The 17,984-nt window shown below is 40.7% G+C and overlaps 1 protein-coding gene across 4 annotated transcripts in view; it reads left to right on the forward strand.

The window, feature by feature from the left end:
* The first annotated feature begins 1,175 nt into the window (after positions 1 to 1,175).
* Positions 1,176 to 17,984, forward strand: part of SH3PXD2A (SH3 and PX domains 2A) — a 350,853-nt gene continuing 334,044 nt past the window's right edge. Inside the window, exon 1 of one of the 4 annotated variants that reach the window (XM_069753686.1) lies at positions 1,176 to 1,514. In XM_069753686.1, the coding sequence (XP_069609787.1) occupies positions 1,443 to 1,514 (72 nt within the window). In that variant the 5' untranslated portion in view covers positions 1,176 to 1,442. The remainder of the gene's footprint in view (positions 1,515 to 17,984) is intronic. The other 3 variants (XM_069753687.1, XM_069753685.1, XM_069753688.1) reach the window with 3 other exon arrangements.

Genomic DNA, 17,984 nt, shown 5'->3' on the forward strand with positions numbered 1-17,984 from the left:
TGGTCTCTAATCTGAGCTGCTGTTAACCTGCGATTTCTGAGGCTGGTGACTCGGATAAACTTATCCTCAGAAGCAGAGGTGACTCTTGGTCTTCCTTTCCTGGGGCGATCCTCATGTGAGCCAGTTTCTTTGTAGCGCTTGATGGTTTTTGCCACTGCACTTGGAGACACTTTCAAAGTTTGCCCAATTTTTCGGACTGACTGACATTCATTTCTTAAAGTAATGATGGCCACTCATTTTTCTTTACTTTTTTTCTTGCCATAATACAAATTCTAGCAGTCTATTCAGTAGGACTATCAGCTGTGTATCCACCAGACTTCTGCTCAACACAACTGATGGTCCCAACCCCATTTATAAGGCAAGAAATCCCACATATTAAACCTGACAGGGCACACCTGTGAAGTGAAAACCATTCCTGGTGACTACCTGTTGAAGCTCATCAAGAGAATGCCAAGAGTGTGCAAAGCAGTCATCGAAGCAAAAGGTGGCTACTTTGAAGAACCTAGAATATAAGACATAATTTCAGTTGTTTCACACTTTTTTGTTAGGTATATAATTCCACATGTGTTAATTCATAGTTTTGTTGCCTTCAGTGTGAATGTACAATTTTCATAGTCATGAAAATACAGAAAAATCTTTAAATAAGAAGGTGTGTCCAAACTTTTGGTCTGTACTGTATATATATATATATGTCTTCTGTTATCCTTTTTTATGGTTTCTCAAAGTCAATGTACCAGCGCCATCTGGTCTAAGAGAGCAATTTAATATCAGCTTGTATTGTAAAATCTGATGACAGATCCAACTGAAATCCATCTGATCACACGCACACGTTTTAAGGATCTTGTCGTCCTATGTATCTTACTGGTGATTTCTGAAGGCCAAGTGCAAGGAAGTTGAAGTCCATGCCCTACAATCGCTACCAATGATACCAAGGCTACGAGGACAGAATGTAAGAATCATATTATATTAATGAACTTGCATTTATATTAGCTATGGATAGAAATTCCCTCCATTTTTGATTCCTTTCATTGTGTTTCCTGCAGAATTATATTCTGTGATGATAGATGCAATGACAGTGTCCCCACTTGTGGCTGCTGCTGCACAGGAAGGCTCAGCAGCTCTCTCCATGCAGGAGGGGTGGAGGAGGGTCACACATATGAAAGGCTGGGGGCGGGGAGCAGGGAGCAGGGAGCTGAGCTCAGGAGCACAGACACAGCTGAGAATCCCCTGCTGGTATCACCCTGTGCAGCACATGGCACATTAGCCAGGCCAGCTCCTGCCAGCAGCTCCTCTGCCCTGCTGAATCAGGCAGCACATGGCACCATAGCCAGCACAGTGTGTGAGCTTCCTGGCCATGCTTCTGGTTCTCAGCAGCTCCCAGCAATAATGTCATCTTCCTAGAGAGCTCCAGCCTTCAGCTATCTGTGCACCCTCTCCCCAACATGATGTCTTATGGGGTGGTGGATGTGTGTGTCCAGGATGTGCAGAAGAGGAGGAATCCCTCCAAACATTATGTGAGTAGTGGGCTGCCCACACTGACACTTCTGTATTTGGCCAGGTTTACCAAAATGCTCACAGTAATGTATCACAATAGATGCGGCTGCTTCTGTAATCATGTAGCATTCATGTATTCTGGGCTGTAATTTCTGTATGATGTTGAATACCTGGTATTTTCTAGATATTGATATCCTGTGTTATTTTATGGAGTTTGCTTAGCTCTCACTATAAACACAGAACATCATGTAGAGTCAATGATGGATGTAACAAGCTGCAATCTAGTGAAATGTGTCAGACGCCTTCTAAATCTCAAATCTTACAATCCTTAGGTGTGGAAATTTATGAATGAGAACGGTACATTGTTGCAGTTCATTCATTGGGCCACTTTTTGGCGGGGCTGCGAGGGAGAATCAATTCATTCTCTAAGGCTAGGGTCACAGAGTTTGATCAGATCAGAGTGCGATCCAATTTTCTTGGACGTGGAGAAGATTGGGGGGGAAAAAAGTCTCCATTCTGTCAATCCGTGAACTTGCGCCGCGCTTTGATGTCATCTGAGCGCAGTCCGATGTTTTCCACGGACTCATTGACTATCGTGGCCGGGTACATATCGAATTTAAATCGTGCATGCTGCAATATTTTTCCAATTCTGTCCAAGGTAAAAAAATCGGACAAGAGCACGGCCCCGTAGACTAACAGACCAAGTACGATTCACTGTTTTGTTGGATCGCACTCGGACCGAAAATACCGTCATCTGCATGAGCCCTAACACACATTACTAGTTTCTTACAGCAGATATTGGTGACCACATGACTTGTTTTATATAGCGATGTCCCCTACATGCATGGGAACAAAAACAGCTGCATCCTCCTTTGTGGTCACTAAGATCAGCTGTCAGTCCAAGAGTCGGTGCTATAGGCTGTAATACATCATGTGTAGTAGTCTGAGCTGCCCTAAGTCCTAAAAGTGGATTTAATTGAGTTTAGGACAGGATTTTGTGGACTCCCCAGACAGTTGCCCCGGGGGGGGGGTGGTGAAACAATTTATATATATATATATATATATAATGGAGGAGGAAGCTGACCATTGGTTACTTACAGCATAATCTTGTTTGTAACCATAGATCAGGCACGAGGTCTCCTGTACTTCATGGCTTGAAGTCTTATCTTCCACCTCTACTTTCCTGATACATTTATTGTTATTGTTTCCTATGAATGGGATTTATTGTACAGACACTGGCATATGTATTCAAGTCACATCCTGGCATGCAACTGTGCTCCAAATGTCCCATTTCCTAAGTCACAGCTATAATGTAGAGAGGAAGACAGGCATGGCTGTTTAAGGCTGCGTGCATATTGTTGGCTGTGACTACAAAGCAGAATAAGTGAGCTCTGTCCAACACTGCCCGATTATGTCCCATAATGAAAGACTGCACACAGGAGCCTGTAAGGAGATCTGCAGACTTAGCATTATCTGTGATATATATTATACCTGTGTATTATTAATTCTGATTATTAGGGAGGGCTCACATCACATTCTGCTCTCCATTGATCATTCCATTGGCGGAGTTCAGTCTAAGTATCGAAAAAAAATGGTACCCCTGGTGTACCAATTCACTTGAATGAGGTAAACAGAGGCTAAAATATGAAACTTTCAACCCCAATCCTATAGTCTACCGCAACAGCAAAGGCGAACACCGCTGAAAAGGAGTTCAGAGTCCTACGTTTCATATTTTAGGCTCCCGTCCCCAGTTTTTTAGTGTCTGAACAATTACCGCCACCAATATCAACGCTGGTGCAGCATTCCGCAATCTTCTATATTATTTCCTGACTCCCCCCTGTCGACCCCCTAAAATTTCTTTTGAATGGCTACCGCGCTGTATGTAAATCCGGACGGTACAGATCGATGGACGTCATTGCTGCGGCGTCGGTCCCTCCGCTCTGTTGCTAAACGCCGTCCTCCGGCTTTGATGTGGATGACGCATCCTGGGTCATCCACATAGAGCAACAAAATCTCGCGCCTACGTCGAAGCTTCGCCGGCGCATTTTGTTCTGCCCTACCGCGGGCAGTTCTGTTTTAGGATCTGCAGATGGACAGACTCCACCGCAATGATACCCAACGCACCGTCCAGATTTACATACAGCGCCAGAGCAATTGAAAAGGTATTTTGGGGGTTATATAGGGGGAGTCAGGAGATAATATACAGGTTTGTGGAATGCAGCACAGGCGCTGATAAAGGTGATGGTACTTGTTCAGACAATATAAAGCTGGTGATGGGTTCCCTTTTAAGTTAATGGATATGTTGGAGACGGGTCTCAATCACTTTTTCAGCTATTTAGGCAGAACCCCCGTATGGAATTTTTGACTGAGAGTGCAACATGATGTGACCTTTTCCATTTATCACCCCCATTAATAGAATGAGGCTGATCTTTTTCATAATGAAGACTTGTAAGTGTGAAGAGTAATCTAAGGTTCGGTATAAACACGGCGAGATGTGGTGTATTGGAGAAACAGTACGTAGGATGTCCATCCACAGCGGAAGAGTTAGGATTCACAAATGAATTAGTCACATGATGAACGCCACTATGGATTGTGGTGGCTAATGTTCCCTGGTGATTTGATCTGATACAGAATGTGTGTACAGTTCATAAACTGCTTCTCACTGATACCAGTCTACATCAGCATTTTCTTGAACGTGTTTATATGAGCAAGTGGATTTCAATTGCTTAAAACTATGGACTTCCTATACAAGAATCTATAGCGGGAAAGTTTGGGTCAGTTATCCATTACAGCGTCTCAGTTGGCCGCTTCCACCAGAGGTTATAACATGAAATTAAACCAAAAGCTCCTCTCAAACCCCATTGCGACCACGTGAACAACCGTCAGGGCCCATTTCTATGAGTGACATATTAGTGTCCATACTACAGCTGCCATAACTGGACTCTACCTGGTTCCACTGGACCATACTTATGATCCAATGCTCTGGGTATTTGGTTTCCAAAACTGTTTAAAGTTAAAGTCTATCAATTTCTGATTTCTTTTGGGGGAGAGAGTAAGATAAAGTAGTTTGTAAATAAAGTGATTTACAGACTGCATGCAAAATGCAAATTTTGGTGAACTCAGTATCAGTAGAAAATAGTTGCTCCACTGTGCTTTCACATTCTATATCCTTAAAGCATGACTCCAGCATTTTCCAGAGTGGTGCCTTAAATGTAAGTCCCTTGCCCCATCCGATACTCCCCTTCATTATTTTAAAGCGCCACATCAGTCCATCTCTGGTGAAAAGTCACCTGTCGGCACACTCCAGTTTCTGCTGGAGCGTGTCGGAGGTCACTTTTCAATACAGGTCTATGAGAGCCTCGTTCTGTCCTTGTTCTGGCTCTCATAGACTTGTATTGAAAAGTGACCTCCGACACTTCTGGCTAGTCAGAAGCTGCTGTCACAAAATGGCGCTGAGGGACCGGAGCGGCATCGGTAAAAGGTGAGGATGTCCAGAAGGTGTGAGTATAAGAACTGGGGCAGGGGGCTTACATTTAAAGAGCCACTCAAGCGGTGAAAGAAAAAAACATCTGGAGTGGTGCTTCAATTTTGTAATATGAAACTTTAGCAAATCTTTCTAGTAGGTATAACATTTCTTTAATTGAGTTCATAGGGTCGCTTTGAGATAAAATGATGTCTACTTCATCTATCATCGCTCAATGATCACATTTGGGTGGGTATCTCTTAATATCACAGTTTTTAAGGTTGGAGGTACCAAAATCCATCGAGTTGAACCCATACCCAAACAAGTTGATCCAGAAGAAGGCAAAATAAGTCAGATGCTAATTGCTACAAACTAGAGGAATAATTCCTTACCTATTCCACATACGGCATAAGACTAGTTCCCTGGATCAACGTCCCATCACAGAATCCAGTGCCCATAACCTGTATCATCAGTCATATAAGCGAAGTCGTAGCTTAATCTGTAGTCTCTTGTTGGTGTGCAATGTCTCAAGCGTGTGTGAAGTGTATACAACAGGAAATCCATTCTGTAGATGAAGCCCCATGACAAAGCCTTGTGTATGAAGCCTTTACTGTGACTTGCAGGAGTCCACTTTTTTATGGTAAGGAATTGTAGGCAGTTGGCATCTATGGCGTACACCACCACATCGATGCGCCAATATTAGTAAATATGCCTTATGGTATAATATCATATCGGTATATTCAGATAACGTTCAGTAGGACACCCTGCTGTCCCTCATCAATGTCATAAAAATGATTTGGTGCTTACAGAGGTATTACTTTACTAATGTCTATTTATAACACCTGAGTCAAAGGAGCCATGGGCTCAAAGGTCTCATTTCATTTCTAGCTGGTGCAATGTACGTAGGCATTGAGCAAACAGTCAGAATCAGTACAAACGTAACCGCCCTGCAATATCTTCTGTTATCATTATTTTTGTTAAAGACGTTCCATATACAGCTCTGGCAAAAATTAAGAGACCACTGCAAAATGTTCAGCTTGTCTGATTTTTCTCTTTATAGATATATTTTTGAGTAAAATGTAAATTGTTCTTTTAGTCTATAAACTTCTGACAACATGTCTCCAAATTTCCAAGCAATAATTTTTGTATTTTTTTTTTCTGACAAAGAAAAATGGTCAAAATAAAAAAAAAAAAAATAGTAATTTCAGACCTCAAATAATGCAAAGAAAACAAGTTCATAATCATTTAGAAACAACAATACTAATGTTTTAACTCAAGAAGAGTTCAGAAATCAATATTTTGTGGAATAACCGTGATTTTTAATCACAGCTTTCATGCGTCTTGGCATGCTTTATACCAGTCTTTCACACAGCTCCTGGCGCAAAAATGTAAGCAGTTCTTCTTTGTTTGATGGCTTGTGACTATCCGTCATCCTCTTGATTACATTCCACAGGATTCAGGTCTGGAGATTGGGCTGCCCATGACAAGGTTTTGATGTGGTGGTCTCTTAATTTTTGCCAGAGCTGTAGTTTATTAAAGGTGAATTTGACCTTGCACTGGATGAGTTGATGCCCATACAGAATGGAAGTAAACTATATAATAATTACATTGTACCCAGAGCAGACATACCTTCTTATTGTGGGACGCGAGAACATCAAGTTCTTCTATCTGGCATTCAAATGCTCAGACTCCCAGAGAGAGGGATGCCAAGTATCAAGGTGACAGCACACAACCATTTAACGGCTTCATAACCTCAGCCTCTAAGTTGTGTGATCTTGTAATGCCGCTCATAGACTTTTATAGGGGCTTAATATCTCCATATCCCTCTGATTTCTTAAAGAGGCATGTGCAGCTTTTTTTGTGATATTTTAGATAAATTAAATATAGTTGTCCAGGTCCCTGGGGTGGGTGCAGCCATCAGGTTTCTCACGCTCCTGCCGGATCAGGTATTGCGGTCTATGTACGAACCCTCAGGGGCGTAACTACAACAGGTGCAGGGATAGCAATCGCACCCAGGCCCTGGAGCCTAGGGGGCCTTAAAAGTCTCTTTGGCCTATAGAAAAAGACTATTGCTATTACAAATTTAAAATATTTGGGGGCCCTGTTGGAGCTTTCGCATCGGGACCCATGAGTTTCAAGTTACGCCACTGCGAACCATGAAATAGGTTCGTGTGAACCAAGCCTTATTGTGCAAACGGACCTACACTTAAGATTTCATTGTCCAATATTGTGGAACCTGGGAGCAAGAGAGCTCAAGGGAGGCCACCATCTGTGAGCCTTTCTGTGGCTTTCTGATCTGGAGGGTTGAGTTAAAGGGATTGTCCAGATAACTGTTATTATTTTATAAGAAGGAAATATGGTGACTAAGAAAGGGTTGTCTGCATCTTGGACAACCCCTTTGAGGTTTGTTGAGGATGGGACTGGGTGAGGAAAGTGAAATTTTCGGGCTTTCTTTTGAAAATTGGTTCATGTTGCAGCACGGTGGCTCAATGGGTAGCACCGCAGTCTTGCAGAGCTGGAGTTTTGGGTTCAAATCCCACCACGGACGACATCTGCATGTTCTCTCTGTGTTTGCGTGGGTTTCCTCCGGGTTCTCCGGTTTCCTCCCACATTCCAAAGACATACTGATAGGGAATTTAGATTGTGAGCCTCATCGGGGACAGCGATGATAATGTCTGTAAAGCGTTGCGGAATATGTTAGCCCTATATAAAAATAAAGATTATTATTATTATGTATGGTTGATCCCGGTCATTTCCACTTAAAATAACAAAAAACAAAAACAAAACTGACTAAAACCTTCTAACATAATGAAGTAAATGTGAACAAGTGTAATTGTTAGAGGCTGCAATATAACCAAAGAGCACAGTAGCGGGACAAATGCAGTCATGGCCGAAAGTGTTGGCGCCCTTAAAATAGTTACATAAAATGAAGTATTTCTCCCAGAAACTTATTGCAATTACACGTGTTAGCTATACACATGTTTATTTCCTTTGTGTGTATTGGAACATAATTTCACATAAAATCTTGAAAATAGGCAAAATTGTTGGCACCTTTCCAAAACTGTGGGTAAACAACTTTATGATGCTTGTTCAAACTCACCTGTGGCAAATAACAGGTGTGAACAATATGAAAATCACACCTGAAACCAGATAAAAAGTGAAGTTGACTCAATCTTTGCATTGTATGTCTGTGTGTGCCACACTAATCATAGAGAACTGTCTGAGTCCTTGAGAACCAAAATTGTTGAAAAATATCAGCAATCTCACGGTTTCAAGTACATCTCCAGAGATCTTGATGCTCCTTTGTGCAACATAATCAAGAAGTTTACAACCCGTGGCACTGTAGCGAATCTCCCTGGACGTGGACAAAATTGTTGGTACCCTTCTGGTACAGTAGGAAAAACCCAAAATGGTCACCAAATTAACTTTAAAACTGACATTTACTGAATATCAATTAATGAAAATCAGACATTGCTTTTGAATTGCGGTTCTACAGAAACATTTACAATATCAAACTAATAAAAATAGGGTGGACAAAAGTGATAGGTACCCTTAGAAAACATTGAAAATAATTTGGCCATAGAGAAATGTTAAACTAATGTGTCCTATAATTGACATCACAGGTGACTACAATCTTGTAATCAGTCTGTTTATAGGGTGAAAAGTAGTCATTGGGCTGTTTAGTATCATGGTGTGTACTGTACTGAAGATTGACCAAAGAAAGCTTAGGAGAGAGTTGTATCAGGAGATTAGAAAGAAAATTACAGACAAACATGCTAAAGGTAAAGGCTGTAAGACCTTTTCCAAACAGCTTGGGGTTCCTGTTACTACAGTGGCACATATTATTCAGAAGTTTTAAGGTCTACAGGACTGTAGCCAACCTTCCTTGATGTGGCCGTAAGAGTAAAATCGATGACAAATTGAAGAGACGGATAATACGAATAGGAATGGTAACTAAGCAGCCCAGAACAACTTCCAAAATGATTAGAGGTAAATACCAAGGTCAAGGTACATCAGTATCAGATCGCACCATCTGTTGCTGGCTTGGCCAAAGTGGACTTTATCGAAGGTGACCGAGAAGGAAACCACTGTTGAAGGCAAATCATAAGGAAAAACAACATAAGCAAATCGTAAAACCGCAAGACTGGAATTTGACAAAATGTACATTGACAAGCCAAATTTTCCATGTTTTGGGGAAAATTTTATAAAATAAAACTGGAGCTTTTTGGCAAGTTACATCAGATCTATCTTCGCAGATGCAAAAAATGAAATATACAAAGAGAAAAAAACATTGTGCCTACTGTGAAACATGGATGAGGCTTGGTTATGTTTTGGTTCAAGGTATTCTGGAACAAAATGTCAGAAACCTAGGTATGAGTTGCAGGTCATGGGTTCTCCAACAGGATAATGACCCAAAACACACAGCTAAAAACATGCAAGAATGACCAAGAACAATACATTGGATGCTTCTGAAGTGATCTTCTATGAGCCCTGATATAAATACTATTGATATTTATGGGAGGAGCTGAAACAGTATGGAGACGGCGCTTTCACACCTGAGACAGCTGGACAGGTAGAGAAGTCTCATTGAGATATACAGGAATCGTTTGTTTTAGTGATTGCCTCCAAAAGGTTGTGCAACAAAATATTAAGTTAACGGGAACATAATTTTTGGCCAATCTGTTATTTTTTTTTCATTATTTTCTTCTTGAACCAAAATTCAAAAGCTAAAAATCAAAGTCAGATTCTCATTAGTGGATATTCATTAAATATAAATTGAAAATTACTTTTAAATTATATCATTGATCACTGTGAGTTTTTCTTACTGTACCAGAAGGGTACTAACAATTTGTTTCCTCCACAGAGTAATATGAAAACCACTTGGAAATCTTGTGAACATACAGTATCTTGTTAGGGTTATGATGACTTCATAGACAGAAAGTCCTATTAAAACCCTAAACCTGTTAAAATAAGTTACATGTTTGCTCTATACCAAACATTACAGAGTGAAGGCTGCCACCAACGTCGGCAAAGACGCGACAAGAACACTGGCGAAGACGACTCTGCAAAACTAACGCCGACACTTTCCTAAAGTGGCTTCACCGGGGGAACTTGGTGGCTGTGTCGGTGTCTAAATGGTGACATGTGCACATATCCATTTAGTCTGAACCATCTGTGTATGTATGGATTGTGGCATACAACATATTGCTGGTTTTCTTCGCCTGAGTCCCTTATTCTCCTTGATGCTAGGGTAGGGAGGCTAAGCTCTGAATTTGGTTTGAAAGCAGAGCGACCATAGATAGAAATATCCCAGCACCGCAGTGGTTTTGTGAATAGTCATACCAATAGAAGTAGCTGTTTCTTCTCCTAAGAACCTTTGTTGTTTTCTCACCACAAAGCCAATGTTTAGTAAGGGAACTTGTGTCTGTTCCGACCACTTCTAAGATAAAAACCAGACTGTACTACACTGATACCAGTAATGTTAGTCTGCTTGTACTTGAGCCAGAAATGTCATTTTCGGCATGGACCATCGCCTGACCACATTGAAAACCTATGGTTGACATTTTGCAGATTATACCTTATGAAGGCATGAGTTTCAGCTTTAGAATTAAGGGCTCATGTACAAGGATCCCGTCCTGTGAGGCAGAAATCCCCATTGAAGAAACAGTTTTAAGGAATGTTGATTCAGTATAGTGTGTATAAAATTATATTGCCGCAATCTTAGAATTGCAATTTCCAACATTTACATTCAGTTTTATGCATCATTGTTTCTTTTTACCTTTTTTAAAGTCCAAAAGGAAAAATTTGTGTCTACTCTACAGGACTAAAGCCGGCCATACACATTAGATGGCTGTTCGCTCATTCAGCCGAAAGCCGTTTCGGTCAGCTCTCCCATACACACGATCACTCGTTCGGCCGAGCGGTCTGGTGTTGTCTATGAGAAACCAGTTTCCAGATATGTCTGACAGCAGCTTGTATCCGGAAGTCAATATGATCAGCAGTCTGAAATGAGACCTGCAGGATTGAGATTTTTCCCAACAACAAACGGTCCTAGGCCCCATACACTTTAGACTATCAGTCGACCTCCTCAATATTGGGGGTGTTCTGCCAACATTAGTCTGAAGTGTATGAGGGGCTTATGGATGTATAAATCCTATGTAGGATTGCTACTTCCAACAGGTGGCGCTATAGAGTTCAAGTCCTCTTTTTCTCTGAAGAGGCAATTTGCATATTAAATTACCCAGAGGAGCATTGCACGGCGAATAAGCGTCCTTACCCTGACAAGCCAGAGATGGTATGTCACTCTCCACAAGGAGAAACGATACCCCTTAGACATCAGTCCAGAGCCTCTCGCCTAGCCAAATCCGTTCTCATGCTTCGTACTGATGACGGTCAAAAGCCTGAAACAGCGTGTCTGCGAATTGAGATACTGATTTAGCTTTTATCCTAAGTCATATTGCACGACTCGTTAAAGGGTTGATTGTGACTTGTAGGATCGCTACTTCCAACAGGTGGCTCTATAGAGGTCAAGTCCTCTTATTCTCTGAAGAGGCAATTTGAACATTAAAACTAGAAATCGATGAATAACGACTATACCTTGGGTGATAAAGAAATGACACAATTCCCTAAGCACCTTTTTAAATAAGATCCAATTGTAAAGGTTGATGTGCTTATCAGGGGCAGAGTGATCTAGGCCCTGGGTGATGATGCATGCGGACCAGTTACTAACCTATATTTACAATATACTTGAACCAGCTTCGTACATGAGATACATTTATCTGTAAGACTGTCAACTCAGAAAAACCCATAAACTACACTAAACTGTTAGAGTTGTTCTCTAAATATATTTTATTAATGTCCTATTTTCAGGATCATTCTCCAGAATATGAGCTGATCTGCATTTCTAGGAAGCAGCTGAAACAAAAATTCATATAGTGAATGTTTACATGACTCTTGGTTTGTAATGCTATTAACCTGCAGATTAAGCCCATATCTGCAGGTTAATAGCATTTTTGCTGGTGACAGGTTGTGACAGGTTTCCTTTAACTATTTACTCTAGTTTTTATAAACTGAAAAATTCGCCTTCAGTTCAATGTTCTGATATTTATATTGATTACTTATTCTAAGTTTATAGGGTGTGACTAAGAAGTGGTTGGCTCTTCAGGCCGTGGACTTGTCACCATATCATGTAGAGGAGTTTTTGCAGACTGTGGGAGCCAAATTCCCCCTTCTCCTGTTATATTTAAATATAGTCCTCGGCATAAGTGAATACACCCCCTCTGAAAAGTAAGATTTTTATCAATATCTCACTGAATACAAGAACAATTTCCAAAATTGAACATAAGTACAACTTACAACTAATCCCACAATGTTTTACTGTAGGCACCATGCATTTTTGTAAATTCATTTTTGTAAATGCATTGTGCCTACAGTGAAACATGGTGGTGATAGTGGTTACATGAGTGCTGTCAGGGAGCTACATTTTTATTGATGGTGTCATAGCTACATAGGTTCAAAAAAGTCAAGTTCAACCTTTCTCCACCAAACACACAGGAATTTACAAATGTACTGCTCTAGATTGAGGCCATGTTCACACTTTGCGGTTTTTACCGCGGATCCGCAGCGTTTCTGACCCTGCGGATCTGCAGCAGTTTTCCATGCGGTTTACAGTACCATGTAAACCTATGGAAAACCAAATCTGCTGTGCACATGCTGCGGAAAAAAACGTGCGGAAACGCAGCATTGTTTTTTCCGCAGCATGTTAATTCTTTGTGCGGAACTGCAGCGTTTCTGCACCCATAGACTTGCATTGAGCCGGGCACTTCCGCAGAAAAACCGCAGATGTAAAAAAGATCTGCGGTTTAGCTGAGGAGGAAACGCTGCAGTTCGGGAGGGGGGAAGAGTGTGGGCGGTGACTGTGTGCATGTGTGTGTGCGGGCGGGGTCTGCGAGCTCTCCATGCCGGGTCTGCGAGCTCTCCATGCCGGGTCTGCGTGCTGTCCGGGTGGTCTGCAGGCTGTCCGGGGGTCTGCGGGCTCTCCGTGCCGGGTCTGCGGGCTGTCCGGGTGGTCTGCGGGCTGTCCGGGTGGTCTGCGGGTTGTCTGGGTGGTCTGTGGCCTGTCCGGGTGGTCTGTGGCCTGTCCGGGTGGTCTGCGGGCTGTCCGGGGGTCTGCTGGCTGTCCGGGTGTGTGTGTCACTGTGTGTGTGTGCATGTGTGTGTGCAGGCATCGTCCAATGGGACTACAAGTCCCATCGGGCTATGCTTGCTACAGTGATGGGACAGTAGTAGTCCCATCATCCGGCTAATGTGTTGAATGTATAAAAAATCCCACAAACATACAACATACATACATACAACTTGCATATTACATACATGCAACATAGTACATACATACAACATGCAACATACTACATACATACAACATACATACATGCAACTTTCTACATACATGCAACATGCAACTTACTACATACATGCAACTTACTACATACATGTAACATGCTACATACATGTAACATGCTACATACATGTAACATGCTACATACATGCAACATGCTACATACATGCAACATATTACATCCAACATACTACTTAAATGCAACATACTACATACATGCAACATACTACATACATGCAACATACATGCAGCATACTACATACATGCAACATACTACATACATGCAACATACTACATACATGCAAAATACTACATACATGCAACATATTAAATACATACAACATATAGACATACAGTACATACAACATAGAGTACATACTCACCATCACTTGTCACTTTGATCCCCAAAGCCAGTGTCACCTGTAAAAAAATATTAAGCAAACAAATCTATCCATCAGGCAGGATCGAGCGAATTTTTGAAAAAACGGATCCGTTGCAAATAGTGAAAAACTGATGCAACTGATCCGTTTGTTTTTTTAGAGAGAGAACGGAAAATGTGCATGATTTCAAAGGAAAAAATGCATGAAAAACCGGATTCAGAGGCCGGATTCATTTCACATCTCAGTTTCATACGTTTTTCGCTGGATCCGTCACTGTGCTTTTTTTCGCCGGACAGAAAAAACTTTCCTCTGTACGTTTTCTCCGTCCGCCAGAAACAGTTTCTTTTGACAGATCCGGCAAAAAAACGGATGAAACGTGTGGCCATCAGGCGCAATCCAGCGCTAATACAACTCTATGAGAAAAAACGAATCCGGCGAAATATAACAGATCCATTTTTTTCAAAACTCATCAGATTATGCCTGACGGCAAAAACCTGATGTGTGAAAGTAGCTTAACTATCCATATATCTATCTACATCTATTTATCTCATTCCATCTATCTATCTATCTATCTATCTATCTATCTATCTATCTATCTATCTATCTATCTATCTACTGTATCTATCTATCTACTGTATCTATCTATCTATCTATCTATCTATCTATCTATCTATCTATCTATCTATCTATCTGTGTAATGGAGTGGGTTGGACAAATGTAAAAGAGGAGGTTGGACAAGACATGACATCACAAATCTTTTTTTTTGTTCAATAATACATCTTTATTTAGCTTCCAAAAACGCATACAAAAACGCATAAAAAATCGCATCAAGACCGCGCAAAAAATGCATCAAAACCGCGCAAAAAACGCATCTGCGTTTTCTGCCTAGAGCTGCGGATTTACTGCAGAAAAATCCACAGGCAAATCTGCAACGTGTGCACATACCCTGAAAGAGAAGATGCTGCCATCACTCCGTGCTGTTGATAGATGTGACTTTTCCAACATGACAATGATCCAAAACACACATTTGTTGCATTGCTGAGGAAGAACAGGGTGAAAGTGATTCAGTGGCCAAGTGTCTCCTGATCTGAAGCTAATAAAACACCTATGGGGGATTCTGGAGGGATAAGTTGAGCTTCACTCTCCATCCAGCATCCAGGCTCTAAAGGAGGTTGTTCTCTAAGAGTAGAAAAAGATTAATGTTGCAATATGTCACCAACTTGTTCATTTCATGCCTACTAGACTTGGTGCTGTCCTTTAAATCATGGAGGTCACACAAAATACTAGATGTAATAATTTTTGATGTGGGGTGTATCCCTTTTTCTATAAACTAATTTGAGTAAAATTGAAGATTGTATAATGAAAGTTATATTATTAGCCTTACTTTCATGTTATAATTTATACAATTTATAGAAAAATGTTTAGAATTGAGTCCTCAGTGGTTGATACCTTTTTAATGGCAAACTGAAAAGATGGTAACAAATTGCAAGTGTTCGAGACTATTCAGGTCTCTTCATCAGGCATACATATATATGTCTTTTTCTGTATTAAAATGTTACAGGAAAGTGTCAACATTTTGGAACTTGTTCTTGCATTCAGAGAGACTCTGATTAAAATCTTGTCAAAAAGGTGTACTCATTTATGCTGAGAACTGTATATAATAGGTTTATAACCCAACGATTCTTATATGTTGGATGGCTAATGGTTCTGCAGTCCTCTGTCCAAGGGGTCCTATTATTCCAAAATCCGCCTGATTTATGTGAGGGTATGTAAACAGCCCTTTGGAACCATAGGCCCGAGGATAAGTGCTTGGGAAACAAATTTTTCCATTATTCTTTAGACAGCTCCACATTAAAAGAGGTCTCCAGGAGAGATTCAACATCATCAAAGTGGTTGACTTAGCAGATTTGTGATTAGTTATCGGGAACCTGAACTTTTTGCCTATTTTAGGTTTTGTTCGCTGTTTATATATTGATATAAGTTATGGCCATACACCCTGAAAACAACAGAGAGGAACTGCAGGATATTGGGAAAATAATCCATCACAGACTTTAAACATCTTGGAAGTGGTTGACTTTGCAGCTTCAGCACTTCTGTTAGATTGGTGACTAGTTTTTGGAGGAATGAAACTTTTTTTCTTTTACTGTTTACACTGCATATCAGTGCAAGGTTTGGATGTGTCCAATATAAGGGGAACTGCAGGATGCTGTGAAAAAAAATTTGTATTACAGTACATTTCTTGCTCTGAAATCTTGAGATTTTGCTCCTAGTCATTAAGGCGAGGACATGGGTATTTATAGTCAACTATTATACTAAATACCTACTGAGCACATCAAAGGAGAAGTCTCTGTATGGCTCAGTGAGGCTTGAATTTAATATAAACTTCATAGAAGTGGCAACGACTCATTGCATGTATATCAATAGTTAATCATCCTCAGTGGAAACCTATAAAGAGGAAATAAATCTCGTTTTTGTCCACTAATGAGCAGGAAGTGTCATGACTAACAGATCTGCAAATACATTTGATGGCTCCAGGGCGGCTGGGTGGACTTGATATTTCACTAGTAGGACAGTGCAATGAATGCGAGCTTTTGTGCCATATGCGATAGATGAAGTCACAATGAAGCTGAAGTCTAACAATGTAGACATTGATGCCACTTTTGTGTGCTTCTATAACATTGCAACTTTTTTTTATTTTGTAGTAATTTTGCCAGTCTGCTCTAGAAATGGTTGCATACATAGGTCCTTCCGTTTTTGAAAAGGGACTTGTGTGTCTGATACCCCAAATTCCTGTTACGCACCAACCTGACATTAAAGCCATCTAGATTTAAAAAGTAGCTTAGAAACAGTAGTAATAAAGCAGCTCATCCAATATTACGATTTGCAACCTCCAATTCCAAATAAGTTGGGGCCACAACATCTCAAAAAAGTTGGGACAGGGTTGACAAGATGCTGGAAAAGTAAGTGGTACTAATGAAAACCAGCTAGAGGGTCGATTTTCAGCTAAGTCACACGACCGTGTATAGAAAGAGCATGTTAGAGAGGCAGAGCCTCTCAGAAGCAAATATGGTCAGAGATTCATCAATCTGTGAACAACTGCCTCTAAAAGTTGTGGAACAATATATAACATGATAGATATATATCGTCATCAAAATATTCAGATATTCTGTAGAAATCCATGTGCTGAAGAGAAAAGGCCGACGGTCAATATTGATTGCTCGTGATCTACGGGCCTTCAGGTGGCACTGTATTAAAGACATGAATAATTATTAGGTCGTGAAAACAACCACATGGACTCAGTAATACTTTTAGAAATCATTATCTGTGAAGACAGTTCATAAGTGCAGTCCACAAATGCTAGTTCAAGCTCTATCACACAAAGAAGAAGACATATAACAGCACATCCAGAAATGTTGCCATCTTCTCTGGGCCAGAGCACATTTAAAATGGATTGAGTCAAAATAAAAAACTGTTCTGTAGGCAGATTTTAAAATTCTTTATGGAAACCAGGGACCCATGTCCTACAACTTTATGAGCAGAGGCACCATCCAGCTTGTTATCAGCCCACAGTTCCGAAGTCTGTACCTCTCATTTGTGCCTATGGCATGAGCAGTTTACCCACATTGAAAGTCACTATCAATGCTGAGCAGTATATTGGGGTTTTAGAACACTGTATGCACCATCCAGACAATGTCTATTTCAGAGAAGGCCTTACCTACAGTATTTCAGGAAGACAGTGCTAAACCACATACTGCATCCATCACCACAGCATGGCTTTGCAAAAGAAGAGTTCGAGTGGTGAACTGTCCACCTGCAGTCCAGACCTTTCACCAATAGAAAATATTTGGTGCATTATGAAATGAAAATCAGGCCAAAACCCAGGCCTATGGCGCAGTGAGAATCCTACATGAGACAAGAAAGGGACAACATTCCTCTCACAAAACTCCAGCTATTTGTCTCCTCATTTCCCAGAAGTTTACAGGCTGTTGTAAAAAGAAGGGGATGCTACACATTGGCCTGTTTCAACTTTTTTGACATGTTCCTGCCATCAATTTCTACACGAGTTAAGTTTTTCATATGAAATGGGAAAATGTCCAACGATCCCTTCGGATCTGTGATCTATGTTCTTCTGTGAATAAAATATGATCATAAGAGATTTCCAAATAATTGCATACTTGTTCCCATTATATTTTACATAGCGTCTCAAATTTTTAGGAACTGGGATAATAGTTTTATTGGCCATAGGTGA

This window comes from Ranitomeya imitator, chromosome 2, assembly GCF_032444005.1.
Source record: "Ranitomeya imitator isolate aRanImi1 chromosome 2, aRanImi1.pri, whole genome shotgun sequence".
NCBI lineage: Eukaryota > Metazoa > Chordata > Amphibia > Anura > Dendrobatidae > Ranitomeya > Ranitomeya imitator.